The sequence below is a fragment of the Chrysemys picta genome, chromosome 5 (genome assembly GCF_011386835.1).
Source record: "Chrysemys picta bellii isolate R12L10 chromosome 5, ASM1138683v2, whole genome shotgun sequence".
NCBI classification, from domain to species: domain Eukaryota; kingdom Metazoa; phylum Chordata; order Testudines; family Emydidae; genus Chrysemys; species Chrysemys picta.
Window position 1 is genome coordinate 25048485 of NC_088795.1, and position 17773 is coordinate 25066257.

A 17773-nucleotide genomic window follows, 5' to 3' on the forward strand; every position below is an offset into this window, starting at 1 on the left:
ACAACTTTTGAGGTGCATAAACTATGACCAACATCAGTGGCAGCTTTGTGACGATTTGAAGGTTGTTGCTCTCTTGCTTGGTCTGCAGACTGGATACACAAAGTACTGCTGTTTTCTCTGCGAATGGGATAGTAGTGCAAGAGATTCCCACTACATCAAGAAAGATTGGCCACTCCGACAGTCATTGGAGCCTGGGATGAAAAGTGTTCAGCATCCACCACTTGTTGAATCAAGGAAGATTTTGTTACCACCCTTACACATCAAGCTGGGTCTGATGAAGAACTTTGTCAAGGCCATTGACAAAACACAAGCAGCTTTCAAGTACCTCTGTGGAAAATTTCCAAGGTTAAGTGAAGCTAAGCTAAAGGAAAGTGTCTTTGTTGGTCCTCAGATTTGTGAACTTCTTTGAGGTGATGCATTTGACCATGCACTGCGTGGCAAGGAAAAGACGGCACGGAAAGCCTTCCAGTTAGTGGCAACAAAGCAGACAACTACAGGTTGTTGGTGGAAAACCTCCTCAAGGCATACAAAAGCCTTGGTTGCAACATGTCACTAAAGATACCTTTTTTGCACTCTCATCTAGATTTTTTTCCACCGAACTGCGGAGCAGTGAGCGACGAGCATGGCGAGCGATTTCACCAGGACATTGCAACAATGGAGAAACACTATCAGGGCAAATGGAGCCCATCAATGCTTGCAGACTATTGCTGGACAGTGACAAGAGATGCTCCATTGAATGAATACAAGAGACAAGCCAAGAAGCGCCGAGTAGACACTGAATAGGACTAAACTATGTACATAATAGTTTGTTGCCTTTTGTTTCATAATAAATTTTATTTATATAACCCTTTTGCTGATTTTTAAAGTGTTACATAAACAGGACAGGTGAAATATTATCATGTAAAGCAACCATAAACACATGAAAAGACCTAGGTTTACAATTTATGATTAAAACTCTACTATCTACACAATATACATAGACATAAAATGTAAAAACTTAAATATCTTAGAAACAGTAGCCAATCAATTGTTTTAATTGTCATATTTGAATTCAGCACATCAAAATACATAATAAATAGCACATTTTATCTCTGAAGCAGACGACTTCTCAAAAATTGTAGACCAGTGTAATAAACCCTTCTGTTTTACAAGGCTGGCTGACAGTCACTGCTGACTGCGAAGTTGAGGGTTTATAGCCCTTGTTGGGGGGCATGTAAGGCTTCCCAGGGTGTCCTGTTCAGGTGGACTCATTGCGGGGAGCTCAGGGAAACAGCCAAGGAGGCTTGCTGTAAAGAGAGAGTATGCCCTGAGGGGTAGTCACACTACAAGAGGGTCGGTCCTGTCTGAATTTCATTCAGAGTAGTTCCAGAGTATTGAACCAGTGGACTGTGACAAGCACATTTCCTTATCTTGCTGGAAGCAAAAATGAAGTTCCTTGGAAGGATGCTGAGTCTGTCAGTCAGGGAAAATGCACTGCATAGTCACTGGGGTACAGTTAAAAGGTGTTCCATAAATTGGTATTTTCTTGCTTTTCAGGAGTTGTATTGGTGTGTGTGTGTGGGGGGGCCAGGTTGGGGGGGGGATGCCAACACAACCATCCTTAATTCTTTTCAACAAAAGTTTTTGCTTCTGGAATATTATTAATAACCTACTTCTCGTGGCATAATGGAAACAGTGAATATACAGGAAGATCTGGACAAAGAAAGTGGTAACTCACTGTATTTACAAGATACAGTAGTCCACAAAACTGAGTTTAGCAGTAGCAATGTAGCAATTCACGTGTATTCAACATAACATTCAACCAATTTTTAAAAATCTAATTATACAAAAAGCTAGCCAACAGTTTAAATACATAACCCCTGCTATGCAGAGCAGCAGACAAGCCATGCAAAACAGACCGCCTGCAGTCTTTTTTGATTATGATGCCAAAATGTTAGCTACATCAGCCACGTAAGAATTTTCTCAGGGGATGGCTTAAGATTCAGATATTGATAACTCTTGACATATTTTTGCTTCCTTAACATCAATAATGTTTTTAGAGAGAAGCATCTTCTATTTTTTTTATGCTTTATACCCAAAGTCTCACTGCTTGTGTTGTATTTTACTAAACGCTTTCCCCGTTAATTTTTTTTCCTTATTGTGGGGGTGGGGGGACACTTCTCTGAGCAAGGTTTATCTTTTTAAACTTCATGTTCTTCCATATGGGATGATTTTGAAATCCTGCCATTTGAATTATTTTTCTAGTCACAGAGTTTAAAGACAGAAGGGTCTACTAAATCATCTAGCCTGACCATCTGTAGATACCAGGCCACCCCCACCACCTGCACACTAAACCCAAAAACCAAAATCAGACCAAAGTATGACAGCCCACAGCAGACGAGGCTATTCTATGCCACGTAGAGAAAACAGAAGGGACTGAGCCGCACCAATGCCCGAGGCTCCTGTAATGGCAGGAAAATGATTAAGTGAGATATACCCAGATAATCCTGGCAAGTGACACAGAGATTATCCATGCTGCAGAGAAAGGCAAGCGCCCCCCACGCAAATGCCAATCTGATCTGGGGGGGAAATTCCTTCCCAACCCCACATACAGTGATCAGTTAGAATCACCGAGCACCTGACCAAGAACCAGCCAGGCAAGCACCCAAGAGAGAGAACGTTCAGTGCCCCGGCCCACCCAGCATCATATCTCCAACCACGGCCATCTCTGATGCTTCACAGGAAGGCGACAAATAAACCACCAGCCACATAACCTTTGCGTAGTGACAGCACTCTCTTTGCAGAAAGTGCGACTCGTCTTGTCTGCGTGATATGCAACCTGACAACACCAGGACACCAAATTAGGCATTGCTTTATTTAAAATAAAAAAATGCTCGTAGCCAGAATACCATGAAGAAAACAAAAAATATTCTGTGCCAAGACTCGTGTAGGCACTGTAATTTTAACAGGATCACTCACAGGCTACAAGTTACACAAACACATAAGTCTCTCTGCAGGAGCAAGGCTTGTTTGTACCGATATTGATTTGCACCAATCAAGGTGGATAAAAATCAATGATTTTTTTAAAAAAATCAAAAATATCAGATTTTTTAAATTTAAATTGGATTTTTTTGATAAAATGCTTTTTGGTGAAAAACCTATCTAAACATGGGTTTAATTAAGATACATAATAGCTCAAAGATATCTCATCATGGAATAGGGATTATAAATTCTAATTCTACAGCATGAGACAATATATTCATGTAATGTTTAAGAAAAGATTGTAAATGAGTTCCCATAGTTCATGGATTAGGGACCCAATTTTATGGGGTTCCAGGGGCTTCTGTATAGATTATTTAGGTTAATCTTGCTATCTGCCCAATGGGACTCAGTGCTCAGTCTAGAAGATACCATCCGAGAAGCTCAGTTTTGCAGTTCTCAAACTGTGGATTTGTCTCTCCAGAGGTAACATGCTTGTTAACAGCAAAAATGTTTTTAAATAAATAAATAAACAAACATGTAGAGATGAGAAATAACAGACCTCAACTCTACTGTCCCTCTGCAAATGTGTGTACACAGAGTCAATCCCTTACCTCTCTCTAAATGTGCAAACTTTCAAAAAGTTCAATGAATAGAAGATTGTTGGGGGCAGAATAGAGCTGGACAAGGAGAAGAAGTCTGGAGATAAATGTGAGAAGCAAGGGACATATGCTTGTTTTGTTAAAATGTTATATTTATATTATAGTTTGCTTTTGAAGAAAAAAAATCCAGAATACTTAACGTTGTTGTTTTAGTTAAATAAAACAATTTAAATGTCCGTCTGGTGATGTTCTCCTCCTAATGCAGCATGGCAAGAAAATACTTGAAATATTAATGATTAACCTGTTGAATTGGAGATAGTTCACCTCCCAGTGACTTCATAAATATCTGCTTCAATTACCTTTGGTAAATGAAATAACCAATCAATCATTCATTTTCTGATATAGCTGTAAAACTCATCTGAAAAGTTTTCAAAATAAATCACTGTTTAAAAATGTAAAGTATGTACCTTCTAAAAATGAAACCCACATCTATCTCTGAGTTGTGAAGAATATGTATTAAGGTTATAACCAGGGCCGGCTCCAGGGTTTTTGCCGCCCCAAGCAGAAAAAAAAAAAGAAGAAGCCACGATCGGCAGCAGCTCCACTGCGCCGCTTTCGTCTTCGGCAGCAGGTCCTTCCCTCCGATAGGGACAGGGACCCTCCACCGAATTGCCGCCGAAGAGCCCAATGTGCCGCCCCTTCCCCTTGGCCGCCCCAAGCACCTGCTTCCTCAGCTGGTGCCTGGAGCCAGCCCTGGTTATAACAACCAACCAGAATGCACTTTTATGTAGAAAACCATGATTAATTTGAGTCTTCCTGACTAGTGATTTAAATCAATTTGATTTAAATCAAATTCACCCTGGCACTGATATTGATTTGCAGGTGCAGAGAGGGCTGTCGCCTTCTCTACCTGCTCTCACTAATCTTTCTCAAAAACAACAAGGTGGCACCTTAAAGACTAACAGATTGATTTGGGCATAAGCTTCCCTGGGTTAAAAAAAAAACCCCACTTGGTGCCTTTGTTGTTTTTGTGGATACAGACTAACAGGGCTAGCCCCTGATCCTAGCTTCTCTGACAGGTTCTAGAGTAGCAGTCGTGTTAGTCTAAGATGCCACAAGTACTCCTAATCTCTGAGTTACTGGTGCTGAGTAGAGCCAGCCAGCCCCACGCAGGCAGAAAGGCAGCAGAGGCTGGGTTTCGCCACTCAGCAGCTGATTGCCCCCACCAGGAAACCGAAACCGAAAGTAGCAGCGACCTGCAGGCGGAATCCGAAACCTGCAGCTGGATCGGCAGGAGGGAGAAATAGAAACTTACCGGAGCGGGCGGGCTCCCCTCCCCACCCTTCCCGGGGCTGCTTTCCCAGCCGGCTGCACACACCCAGCGGAACCCTCCTCACCCCCCAGCCCTGCCCTAGTGCCGGGAGAGCTCCGGCCCCAGCGCCCGGGGTCAGGGCAAAGCACAGCACAGATCCCCGCTGCACCCAGCCTGCCCCAGCCCCCGCATCGCCCCGTGCACCTGGCCCCGTCCTCCCCGCCCCCGGTGGCGCAGGGCCCCGCAGCTCCAGCGCCTGGAGCCCGGCAGTTCCCAGCCTCTTACCCGGCGTGTAGCCTCCTCGCTGCCCCGGGCAGAGCTTCCTGCCCAGCTGCCCCCGGGCGTTGGCCCCGCAGGAGCAGACGGTGCCGTCCGGCCCCAGCAGGAGCGTGTGGCGCTCCCCGCAAGCCGCTTCCAGCAGCGTCCAACCCCCGCCGGCCTCTGGCCCCCGCCGGCACCGCACCAGCCCGCCGGCGGCCGCCTCGCCCAGCCCCAGCTGCCCGCAGGAGCCGGCTCCCCAGCAGTACGACATGCTGGGCCGGTGGCTGCTGCTTCTGCTTCGCCCAGCCTCTGCACCGCTACCCCGGGGAAACCTGCCTCCGCCCTCCTGTTTCACGCCAGCCCAGCCCAGCCGGTCTCTTTCCAGCCTGCCCTGCCTTGCAGCTGGCGGGGGGAGGGGGCTTTCCCTGCGGCCCCTTCCGTGGCATTACTGGGGGCGTTTGGGGAGAGAGAGAGTGTCACCCGGGGCAGTGAGGCACCCAACTGCTCTTTGTGCCTTTGGAAATCTCTCCCCTAAGTGCTTTTAAAGTGTGTATATAAACAAAGCCGTAGCCCCGCAACCTCCCCCAAACCAGAGAACAGCCCCTGGCCAACCAGAGATAACAATCAAACTCCTTGCCCTCCTTTGTCGACTAAAACCATTCCCGCTCTGCTGCGGTCATCTGGAGTGCCACTGATTTGCAATGGGCTTTGTGTGGGCACATGAAACCTACCCACCTGGAGGCAGTTGCAGGATGAAAGCCTTTTACACTGTGACAAAGGCCATGTCTACACTACAGAGCTTTAGCCAGTACAGCAGAGCCACCTATTGCAGACACCGCATAAGCCAGAAGAAGGAGTTCTTCTGTGGGCATAACTACATTAGCTAAACCCACAGAATACTCTTCTGCTGGCGTAGTTGCGTCTTCTCTGGGTAGCTAGTGAGTGTGACATTTTCCTCATTCCTAGTGGATATAGCTAGGCTCACAAAACTTTGTAGGATAGACTAGGCCGATACTCTGTTAAAAGAAGCCATGTTCTCAGCTGGCAAAGCTTTTCAGAGAGGTTCCAAATTTTTGCCAAGGAACTGGGGCAAATCAATGCCCAAATCTTAAATGTTAAGCACATGGGTAATTTACTCACATGAACAGTACCGTGGAAATCAACGGGATTACTCACATGGGCACAATTATACACATTTAAATGTTTGCAGGATTGGGGACCTTGACTCTAGTAGGGATCTAATCCTGATGTGATTAAAATGGCAGAACTTTCCTAGTATGGATGCAGTTATACTGGCATCAGTGTTTATAGCAGTATAGTTTATGCCAGTTCAAGATGCAATAAACTAGTATAACTGTTCACACTTAGGGCTTATACTGGTATGATTATATTGGTTAAAAATTAACACCCTTAACTGATACATCAGGATAACTTTTCTAGAGTAGGCCAGTCCTTACAAGCAGCACCGTGAGTTCATTAGTGTTCACACAGAGCAGATGGGGACATGATTTTTTTATGGCAAGCAGAAAGAGCCACTGAGTAAAATATATGGTATTCAGTGTATCTGTGACATTTGGAGGTTCAATTCAGACCAGTAAGGAGTTGGGTCACCACCAGTCCTGTAACCCTGGGTGCCTAAAATGCTTTGCTGCTAGGCAGAGCCGTCACATGGGTACAGCGAATCGGGGCGACTGCTGTGGGCCCTGCATTTTGGGGGGGGAGAGGCGTGGGCTGGTGCAATTGGCTTGGCAAGGTCGGTCCCGGAAGTGAGGGGTCAGTCCTGGAAGTGACAAATTCATCATTTCCACCCTGGGCCCTGCACCCCCCTAGGGACAGCCCTGCTGCTAGGCCTCACAGCCTGGACACCAACATCCAGTAGACAAGCATGCACTTCCTTGAGTGTCTGTGCTCCATGCAGCCCTTGTTCCACTTTCAGACCCCAGCAGCCTTCCTACGTCACAACAGCTCCACCTGGTCTCCACCAGCCTGGGTTACTACCTTCAGGGTGAGCCCAACACCCCTCAGTCCTGAATTTCCCCAAAACCATCTGCCTGAAAGCATCCAGTCATCTCCTGGAATGCTCAGAAGTAATAAGGTTTGTTGCTCCCTTAAAGAGACAAAAGCACAGCTTATTACTGTAACTGGAGTTAACAATCACTTCAATTCAAACACAGCACTGGATTGGTTTAGATTAAAAGTAAAACAAGTTTATTAATAAAAAGAAGGAGATTATCCTTTGCACTTGAACTCACTTAAAGACACAAATGGTTACAAGCAAATAAAAAGTAAAATACGCTTTCAAGGGACTGAGATTTAGCAAACTACAGTCTTCATTCAAGGTACATTTCTGACCAATCCCTCCTCTTTCTAGTCATGGCTGATTTTCTCTCAGTCAGGACCTTCCACAAAAATTCAATGTGCTGGTTTTCCTGTCTTCCTGTGTGAAAGATGCCAAATGTTTCCCCTTCTCTCTCTGTGTTCATGGACATCCTGCCTTTTGAAGCAGGGTCATCATGCTGTTCTTTTCGTCCTGTGGGCTTCCCACCATCTGCCTGATGATTTGTATGTAAATTGGTCTTCCAATGTTTTGATTCCATAATGTCTACTTTACATTAGAGACAGGTACATAGCTGCCTTCCCTCCTGTCTGGGAGAAAACATGTTTCTCCCTTTCTTTGGTCATAGACTTTAAAGCATATCATCAGTGAGTATTCATAAATCCTCATATAGTGTTAATACACTAATGTTACAATGGTGTTAATCACCAGTGTGTCAGCTTTCATAAAAGACCTCATCTGATACACTCTTCTAATACAGTAATATTGTATACAATCAGTTGATTCAATTACTTATCATTTGAGGTTCAGACTCCCCATCTTTTAGTCCAGTAAACCATTGAAATCTATTATTTGAGAAAGTTCCTTTTCTCCTTCTGCGAGGGGATACCATGCAGTCTGGTGAAGACTTCATACTGGTGCCTGCCCCACTGGTGATAGCTGAGTTGTTACCTCCTTCCCTTGTTAACTTCATGGCTTTGTTTACCTTTTATGTACATGCACCTGCATTGCCTCTGCCTGACAACCAGGCAGGTCAGTCAAGCAAAGACACGTTCTATCGTCTAAGGCAGACTGGGCGTATGCATTGCTTGCCAAATACATTTTAAGAACATATTTCTAGCACCTCTCCATAACTCTGTGTACACATCTTGTACATACATCACACAAGAATATTAATGATCAATGAGTTATTAGTTTTTCAATGATATATTACATCCCATCTTTTGGGTATATATCACGATCACAGTGTCTTAGGTGTAGTAAGTGTGTCAGGCTGGACAAGAGTTTTTGACACAAAGCAATGAACACCAATGGGCCTCTGTGTCTCACTGTCTCAGAAGGATGAAAGGCTAAATCAACCCTGGAATCTGTGGTTATCATGGTGTTTCAGAGCTAGAGGCTCTGATCCCACATTGCATGTGGGTAGATCCTTGTGGATGCGTAACCTGCTTAGGTGAACAGGTACGCCAGCATGGAGCTATCTGGAAGTCAGCTGTCTGTCTACGAGGATCAGTTAGAAGTACTGTAGGGACTTAATCCACTTCACCCAGAACCTCCTAAACGGACTGGTTAGGGGCCTGATTGTGCAGACACTTAGTATGTGCATAGTTTCACTCATGTGAGTAAATACTGCTCATGTAAGTAAAGTTATGCACATGCATAAAAGTGTTTCAACAATAGGTCCTAAATTTTGAAATTCATCCTCTTTAGATGAAATTTATTTCTCTTTTCTTATATTACATTTTATAGGAAAAATGTGTCAGAATCTACAGAAAAGTGAAAAATGATTAAAGGATTAGAAAACTTTCCTTATAGTGATAGACTCAAGGAGCTCAATCAATTTAGCTTAAAGAGAAGGTTAAGGGGTGACTTGATTACAGTGTATAAGTACTGTATTTACATAAGGAACAAATATTTAATAGTGGGCTCTTCAATCTAGCAGAGGAAGGTATAACATGATCCAACGACAGGAAGTTGAAGCTAGACACATTCAGGCTGGAAATAAGGTATAAATTTTTAATGGTGAAAGTAACTATTGGAACATTTTATCAAGATTCACCATGGATTCACCATCACTAACAATTTTAAAATCAAGTTTGGATGTTTGTCTAAAAGATCTGCTCCAGGAATTATTTTGGGGAAGTTCTAGGACACAGGGGGTCAGACTAGATGATCACAATAGTCCCTTCTGGCCTTGGAATCTATGAATGTCAGGCAGTTCCCACAGTTCAACTTGGCTAATTCATAAAGTGGACTCAACAGCTGACAAGAGCTTCAGTGTTCAGGGTCAAGATGCTGATGATTTCTGTAATGTGTTCTCATCTGATTGCAATGTATTATAATGCACAGACTAACTTCTGTTTGAAAGATTATTTGAGTCAGAGTAACAGTCCTCACTCAGGGTTGGCTGGGAAGTATGGCCTAGTGGTTAGGGCTATGCCCCATGACCAGCAGAGGGACTGTTGGTAGATGAGCCCAGGCCCTTCCACTCCACTAGACTCCAACCTAGGGTATTTTGAGTCTACTAGTGATTTGGCACGAAAGCTGCTTAAGGCTGCCCTCCCTGAGCCACTTCCCACCCACCCAGGCTAGCTCAGTCCAAGGCTTCCTCCTGCTGGGGTAGTTCAAACCAAGGGCTGGTCTACACTGGGTGGGTGGGGGGGAATGGATCTAAGATACGCAACTTCAGCTACGAGAATAGCGTAGCTGAAGTCGACATATCTTAGATCGACTTACCTCCAGTCCTCACGGTGCGGGATCGATGGCTGCGTCTCCCCCATCGACTCCACTTCCGCCTCTCGCGCTGGTGGAGTTCCAGAGTCGATGGGGAGCGCATTCAGGGATCGATTTCTCGCGTCTAGACGAGATGCGAGAAATCGATCCCCAATAGATTGATTGCTACCCGCTGATCTGGCGGGTAGTGAAGACATACTCCAAGAGAATAAAAAGGGATTACCAATGTCGACTCCAGGATCCATATGTGGGGGAGAGGGGAATGTTTCCCTCTCCTCCCTTCCTTCAGGGAGGGCCCTTTGGGGCAGTTATCTTAGAGATTTGGGCCTTCCCTTTGCTCTGCACTGCAGGTATCACAGGTCTGCCCCTAAATGAGCTGTTTCCCTCTCTTTTAATTCCTCTGCCACATGGAGCATTTGCTGCAGGTGTGGCAGGGCAGGGCTGGCTGGGCCCAAAGTGATTTGTTAACCCCTTGGTGCCCAGTGTGGGGTTTGTACACCCCATCACACACAATCTAAGGCATGTTTTAATGTCCCATTATGAAGTAAGTTTGTTTAGCTGTTTATGGAGCCATTTGGTCACATGGACTCCTTTCTGATACAGGTCCATCTCTTCTCTTTTTCCTCTTCCCTGAGCCCTTTCCCATCACAATCACACAAGATGATGCATCATGTCACTCTAGCCCAGGACATGAACACTTACGATGACACACAATCACCAGAGCTGGTGAGCTCCCACACTCCCTTTTGGATCTACTTTATCACTAGTTGAGAGCAAGAGAGCAAACCCTGTCCTGCAGGTCCAGAGCCAGGCCCTGAAAAAGATTATCTGACTGTATAAGTGTGTAGCTGGATCACAACTAAGGGATGTTTAAAATCACTTCATAATGGGCTACTGAAACATGCCTTAGACTCTGGCTCAAATCATCTTTCAAACAGAAGTTAGTCTGTGCATTAGAATACATTGCAATCAGATGAGAACACATTACAGAAATACTCAACATCTTGACCCTGAACACTGAAGCTCTTGTCAGCTGTTGAGTCCACTTTATGAATTAGCCAAGTTGCACTGTGAGAACTGCCTGACATTCATAGATTCCAAGGCCAGAAGAGACTATTGTGATTATCTGGTCTGACCTCTTGTGTAACACAGGCCCTAGAACTTCCCTGAGTTAATTCCTGCTTCAAGTCTAGTAGCGCCTGTCCCTGGCTTCATCTGCCAGTTTTGTGGTTTTATAATTTCATTTTCCTATTTTAAACACGGGTTGTCACTCACCTGTTACTGTGTGAAAACCCCAGATAGCCAAAAGGACAAACTGACTAATCAAGGCTGCACATCAATAATTTTGGCTTCCGTGGGACAACTCATATGTATACATCTACTCTTGTGCTCTAGTATTTGCAGGATCAGGGCCTTACAGTGTATACAGAGGCGAGAGAGAGTGAAACAGACTAGGCACAAAGAGCTACTGAATGCACAAGCTGAAAAAAATGGAGGAATCTACATATTTTTCATTATTCCAGTCATTCTTGATGTTACTTGCAACAATATTAGTAAAATATTTTTGGACAGAAGTGTGATTTTTAAGTTGATTGTCCCTTAACCCAGAGTTATTTTTTAATCATAACTACTATCTATTGTTGGGTTTTGTTCTGCCACCCATCACCATAGTATCTGATGCCTTCCATGTAAAATCAATAGCAATTGCAAAGTCCCTCGTGGACTTCATGGTGTCTCAGGCACTTCCTCCTTTTCAAGGTCAGAACTCTGCTTAGGACAGGTTTGGGGATTTTTTGGGGGTGGTGGTGGGAGAATTGGTAGAGTTTGGGAATGAAAGGGGTGTTTGAATTGTGAGCATCACTTTTGGTCTTAAAAAGGAAGGTTTCGCAGCATTTCCTAAAGATGGTCATCTGCTGCATTTGGCTGCTCTCCTCTGAAGGATTGTTCCGTAGCTAGATCCTCTTGATGGAAGATACTTTGTCCACAACTCTCACATGCTTTGTCCTGTGTGTTGTGATCTGCATTATCCCAGAGGAGCGCTGATAACACGGTGATTCATAGATGGAAATTTGGTCTTTGATATAGCTGGGGCTTGAGGTATTAATTGCTTTGGAGATTAGAACCAAGGCCTTAAACTGGTATGGGAAACTTACTGAGAGGCAGTGAAGGGACTTATGCCTGGGCTTGATGTGCTTGCAGCAGCTTGAGCCATAGAGAAATTGGACAGTCGCTTTCTGTACCAGTTGGCGAACGTGCATCATCTTCACACTCAGCTCCGATACAATGAGTTACAAGGTATGTCAACGCGGCAATGTGACAGCAGCATGTGTAGACATTCCCAAGTTTAGCTTTTTCTAGCTAGCACAAGTGCCAATAGCAGCAAAGCCATAGCAGCCCGGACTTCATTATAGGACAGCTACCTGAGTACGTACCCCTTCACTGCTATTGTACTCACAGCTAGCTAGATTAAAGCTAGCTCAGTTATGGCTGCATGTGCTACAGTCACACCTCCAGCTGCAGTGTAAACATACCCACAGTAATCCACCCTGGAGATAACAATTGCATGGAGTACTGTGGGTAAGGCCCCATCTGGGAGGAAGGGATGGAGTTTCCTGGCAAGCTGGAGGTGAAAGAAAGCATTTTTGGAAACGGATGCTACTGGACTAGCCAAGTATAGTGAGGAGTCAAACAGAGCCCACGCTGATGAAAGCGGGTTGTGTGCCTTTGAGGGCAGCTGTTTGATCTTGGCCAGTTATTTCAATAGCACTCTTCTGTAAACAATTAGCTTTCTTCTTTCAAGCCCTTAGGATTTATGTGAGCCAGAGATTACATCAAAACTGTTCCCTCTCCTTTACATTAGAACAGATCTTTAATAACTAATTGTATTTAACAAAATCAGGGGCTAGTCAGACACCTAACTTGGTTATTGTTCTTTCTTTTTCACCGTATTCCACACACACACAACACTCATTTTAGGGAATAAATATTACCCCTGCTATATGACTGGAGCCAAATAACCTATTTTATGTAGTAAGGTTACTGCCGTTACAGCATTGTTTCCCAAGAGTGCGGGATGCACCCTCCTGGAGGGGCATGGCAGACTAGCGGGGGGAGGGGAGAGTTGGGACAGAGCTTTCAACTGTTCTCCAGAATCTCAGCTTTCAGTTGTTTTAAAAAGTAAGTCTCTAGTTATTCTAGTTATGAAAAAGAGCATGAAAAATATGGCCTGCGTGTAAGTGATGTGGTAATGTCTGCCTGAATTTGCAGAGAGGCTGAAACAATAACTCTGAGATGTGACCTGCCCCATTCATTTCAATGCTGCCTGCTAACTCAGATACCAGTGCTGATACTTTAAATGTCAATATTGTAAATGTTTGTGGAGCTTGTCAAAGCATATAAGCCAACAAAGGAAGCAACCTGAGGAAGAGCTCTGTGTGGCTTGAAAGCCTGTCCCTTCCACCAACAGAAGTTGGTCCACTAAAAGATATTACCTCGCTCACCTTGTCTCTCTCAGGAATGGAAGGGTCATATTATGAGGAGCTACACCAGTTTTTCCCCAGGTGTAGGGTGCACAGAGGCCTAGCTGGAGATGAATACATGTAGCTAGGTTGGTCTTTACTTGGCAGCATTCTGAACAAACAGTTATTTTCCTGAAAGAGGGAGTTGGCTTTCAAAAGTGAGGGAAATGCTACCCTAGAGATTAACTTTCCAAACTATTTTGAGAGGGCTTAAAGAGTTGAGTAATCAAATCAACTGTCTGTAACTCTACAGTGCCTCAAGTGTATATCTATGTGATCATCTGAATCATAAATACAATAACCAAGAAGTTTTAACAGAAAACCCTGATTGTTGTTGCGTTCCCTTGCCATGCGTTGAAGAGGATAAGATGATTTCAAGGCCTTCGGTGTCTTGAAAAGTCACCTGTGCACAAAACCAGTGCTGCAAGGCTTGAATCTCAAGATTACTTTACTTAACTTCTGTTATTAACCAAGTTGGTTGATATATATGCCTAGATTCTGCACTGCGGCATGACTAGACTTCAGTAGGTTTGTATGCCGAGTTGTAGTTTCATAGGTGCATCTGAAGAAGTGAGGTTTTTTACCCACGAAAGCTTATGCCCAAATAAATCTGTTAGTCTTTAAGGTGTCACCAGACTCCTTGTTGTTTTTGTAGATACAGACTAACACGGCTAACCCCTAATACTTGGTAGTTTCATATTGTTTCACTAGATTGCATTGCACCTCAGAATGTACCCATCCACAGACTGGATCACTGTAATATTGCATCAGCTTTCACAACACTGAAGCACTGAGACACGCAATTGATAGTTGACATAAGTTTTATCTTCCCTGAGGAAGAAATGGGCTTCATTTTGAGTAGAGCTGTAATGATTCCTTGAATTGGAATATGTTTATACACAAGTCGTCCCATGTCCTTACTCTATGGATCCCAACAGCCTGGAAATATAGAGAGATTAGATACTCATAATTCCTGGAGTATGTTGTTCCACTTAGATTATGAAGAATTTTTAGTTTATATTCAAATGATTAGTAAAATGTTAGTTGTCTTTTAGACAGTCCCAAAGTACTACATAATAAAGTTTAAAATAATCCATTTTTAAAACTATAAATGTTTTAATTTTTTAAAGCTATTTTTATCTCATGGAGGAGTCTGACCCAAACCCCTATGTTCAAACATCCCAGAACTTTGTAACTCAGGCCCATCTTTGTGTTATACATTCAAACTCATTCCTTAGCCTCTGAAGCCTGGTATCTGTTAAAATTGACGCTTTCCATTTCAGCTTTCTTCTTTTCTGTGGCATTCGCTGTCTTTGAGATAATTGATACTCAAGGTCCAGCAACTCAACAGACAAAAAAGTAGTTTAAAACACATGCACGCGCCTGCATACCGCTTTATGATCCTTTACAGCTATTTGAATATATTTCCGGGTTATTGTTGTTAAGTTATCCTTTTTTCTTTGAGTTGGTGGCGGCAGCTATATAGAGACATCAGACACCACAGTGTAGGCTGATGAGAGATACTTCTGGATGTATTCTGTAATCAGTCCGTGGAATTCACTACCATAGAAAATCACTGAGGCAAACAGTTTAGTGCTGTAGCTAAGGGGTCTGGAATATGAATAAGTATATTATTAATAGATTTTAGGGCCAGAAGAGACCATTATGATCAGCTAGTCTAATGTTTCTCAACTGGTGCTTGTGACAACTGAGGGGGTCACAAAGGTGTTAACATTTTATTACAATCCAAAGCAAAGAAAATCTCATTTCCCAACTAGTCACACACTCTTACCCTTCAAGATCAAGTATTCTCTCTCAGCCTTTCCACACACTCACTCACTCATGCTCTCTCATACACAGGCCTATCAATGTTAACATTGCTACATCTTTTTGTATCCTTATTTTTATAGTGCACATAATGGGGGAGTTGTGAATATTTCTGACTTCAAATAAGGGGTCATCTGCCTGAAAAAACACTGAGAAATGCTGATCTAATCTGATCTAGGCAGCTATAGTAAATGTAACCAGGGCAGTTACACTAAGCTCAGGCGCTGGGTGAAAAATATATCACAAGGAAAATTGGCTATCAGACTTCAGGATACAAGTTGATCTCTTGTAGAGAGATGTCAAGGAAAGTTTCTTCATGCAGTAGCATTACAAAATTGGCTAGATACAGTCACAGGGTGTTTGGCTTCCTCTAAGGGAAGATGTATAGGACACTGTCAGAGGCAAGATACCAGACTGGGCAGTTGTCTATTTTAGAGTACGTTTACACTACAAGCAACACAGCAGCTCTCCTGCGGTGCTGCGACTGTAGTGTAGATACTGGCTGCAGTGAGGGAAGGGTTTTTCCACTCACTGTAGTTAATCCATCCCCTCAAGAGGTGGTAGCTAGGTCAAAGGAAGAATTCTTCCTTTGACCTATCACTGTCTACAGTAGGACTTAGGGGTGTGAATTTTCCACATCCCAAGAGACATAGCTAGGTCAACCTAAGTTTTAGGTGTAGACTGGGTCTCCATGTGGTCACGTCTATGTTCCTATAAAGCTGCAGCTGAAAGTGTAGATGACAGCAGACATTGGGGCTTTTTGTTCCTAAGGATGTCAGAACTCCTGGCTTTCATAATCATTTTCAGTTAACATATATTAAGAGTATGTCTGGGGGTGAGGGATAGGGTGGTTAAATTGTGTTGGTCTCACACATTGATGTGAGCTAAGGTGGTAGGAGACATGCTGCTGTTTTGGCTATTTCTATTTTATACTTGCTATGCTTGTGTTTTTAAATGCATGTCGCAGGTGCCAAGAGCTCTAGATGGAGTTTTAGTGTGGAGTTTCTTTTAGAAAAAGAATACAAATAAAATAGATGCATTGACTATAATAAGTAGCGGCGGGATAATTCTCACATATTTTGGTTACACTTTGTCATAGAGTGTCTAATTATACGGTAGTTACATGGAATTACAGTGTAATTGCAGTGGTTATGCTCCTTTGGTAACTAATTGCCCCAAATTCATATTAATGGCAGGTTAGTGACATGACTGAATTACTAAATACATTTTTTTTATAATCCAGGTGCATTATCTACACTGGCTTTATGCTATAGTTTCTCTCCTATTCATGTCAATGGAAAACTCCCATTGATTTCAATTAGTGTTATTACAGATATAAAACCCCTGACCTGCACTCTAATGGCAGTGATACCACAATGTAATTTCAGCCTCTGTATTATAAATTGTAACCAATTCTTTTTCCTTCCTTTTCTTTAGGTGTCTAATAATAAATTCTGACCCATGTTGCTGCTGTTCCATAATCACATTGAGCCTGATCCTGCATCCTTCACTGACACGCAGTTTATGGACAGCTGCTCTTAGTATTCCTAGCTGTGTGTGCTGATCATAGCACAGCGTCCATAAAAAAATAATCAGAGCTTCTCCTGAAGAAACATTACACCAATGGGAAGGCCTAATGGTTAGAACTACGAACGGCTTAGCAGGAGACTATGGTTTAATGAATTACTGGCGCTGCAGTTGCTCTCTCAGGCTGAAATTCACTCTTATGTAGAGGACCTGCAAAAGGCCTACTCACCACTGCAGTCAAGTGCTTCTTAAGTCCTCAAAATAGGGCTCAAGTGAGAGTGTGACATAATCTGCAGGTGGAGTGCTGGCTCTATGCAAAGGGGTGAATTTCACCCGCTCCTCTCAAGCCAGAAGAGCCGCACATTTCAGAGGAAAGGGCTGTTGATGAGGTAGGGAGGTGTTTCCATTCATGACAGCTACAGCTTTCTAACGTGACTTTGTTAAGTAACATACTGGTCAGTTTTCACAATGAGAAGTGAGCCAGCCATCATTGCAAAGTGAGAAGCTGCTTGCATCATCCTTCCGAACGGCTTAGGAGCCAGGGCTGTGTTTAAAGTGACAGCAAGCCAAGAGGAACAAAAAGGCCTCAGCAGCACTTTGAAAACAAATACAGCTGGAAAAATAATGTCTGCTTTGTAGCTAACGGGGGTATTATGATAATGTTAGTTATGCACAGGAAAGGAAGGGTCCTAATTTACCGCCTTAGCATCCTAGTGGCTGACAGGGGGGTCTGTTAACAGTACACCAGCTTTATGAAAAGGATTTGGCTATTAGGAATGGAAACGTAAGATACATAAGAACAGCCACACTGGATCAGACCAGTGGTCGATCTAGTCCAGTATCCTGTCTTCTGATAGTGGCCAATGCCAGGTGCTTCAGAGGGAATGAACAGAACATAGCAATCATTAACTGATCCATCCCCTGTCATCCAGTCCCAACATCTGGCAGTCAGAGGCTTTGCCATCTTGGCTAATAGCCA

The 17773-nt window shown here is 43.6% G+C and overlaps 1 protein-coding gene across 9 annotated transcripts in view; it reads right to left on the reverse strand.

Annotated features, from left to right (window-relative positions):
- The window catches only part of LOC135983881 (probable E3 ubiquitin-protein ligase HERC6), a 77688-nt gene that overhangs the window by 36742 nt on the left and 23173 nt on the right, over positions 1-17773 (reverse strand). For 2 of the 9 annotated variants that reach the window (XM_065597511.1, XM_065597512.1), the window contains exon 1: positions 5158-5476. The exons of 2 other annotated variants lie outside the window; for them this stretch is intronic. In XM_065597511.1, coding sequence (XP_065453583.1) covers positions 5158-5404 — 247 coding nt within the window. In that variant the 5' untranslated portion in view covers positions 5405-5476. Of the gene's footprint in view, positions 1-5157; positions 5485-17773 lie in introns of those variants that run through there. 5 more of the 9 variants (XM_065597514.1, XM_065597513.1, XM_065597517.1 and 2 more) reach the window with 5 other exon arrangements.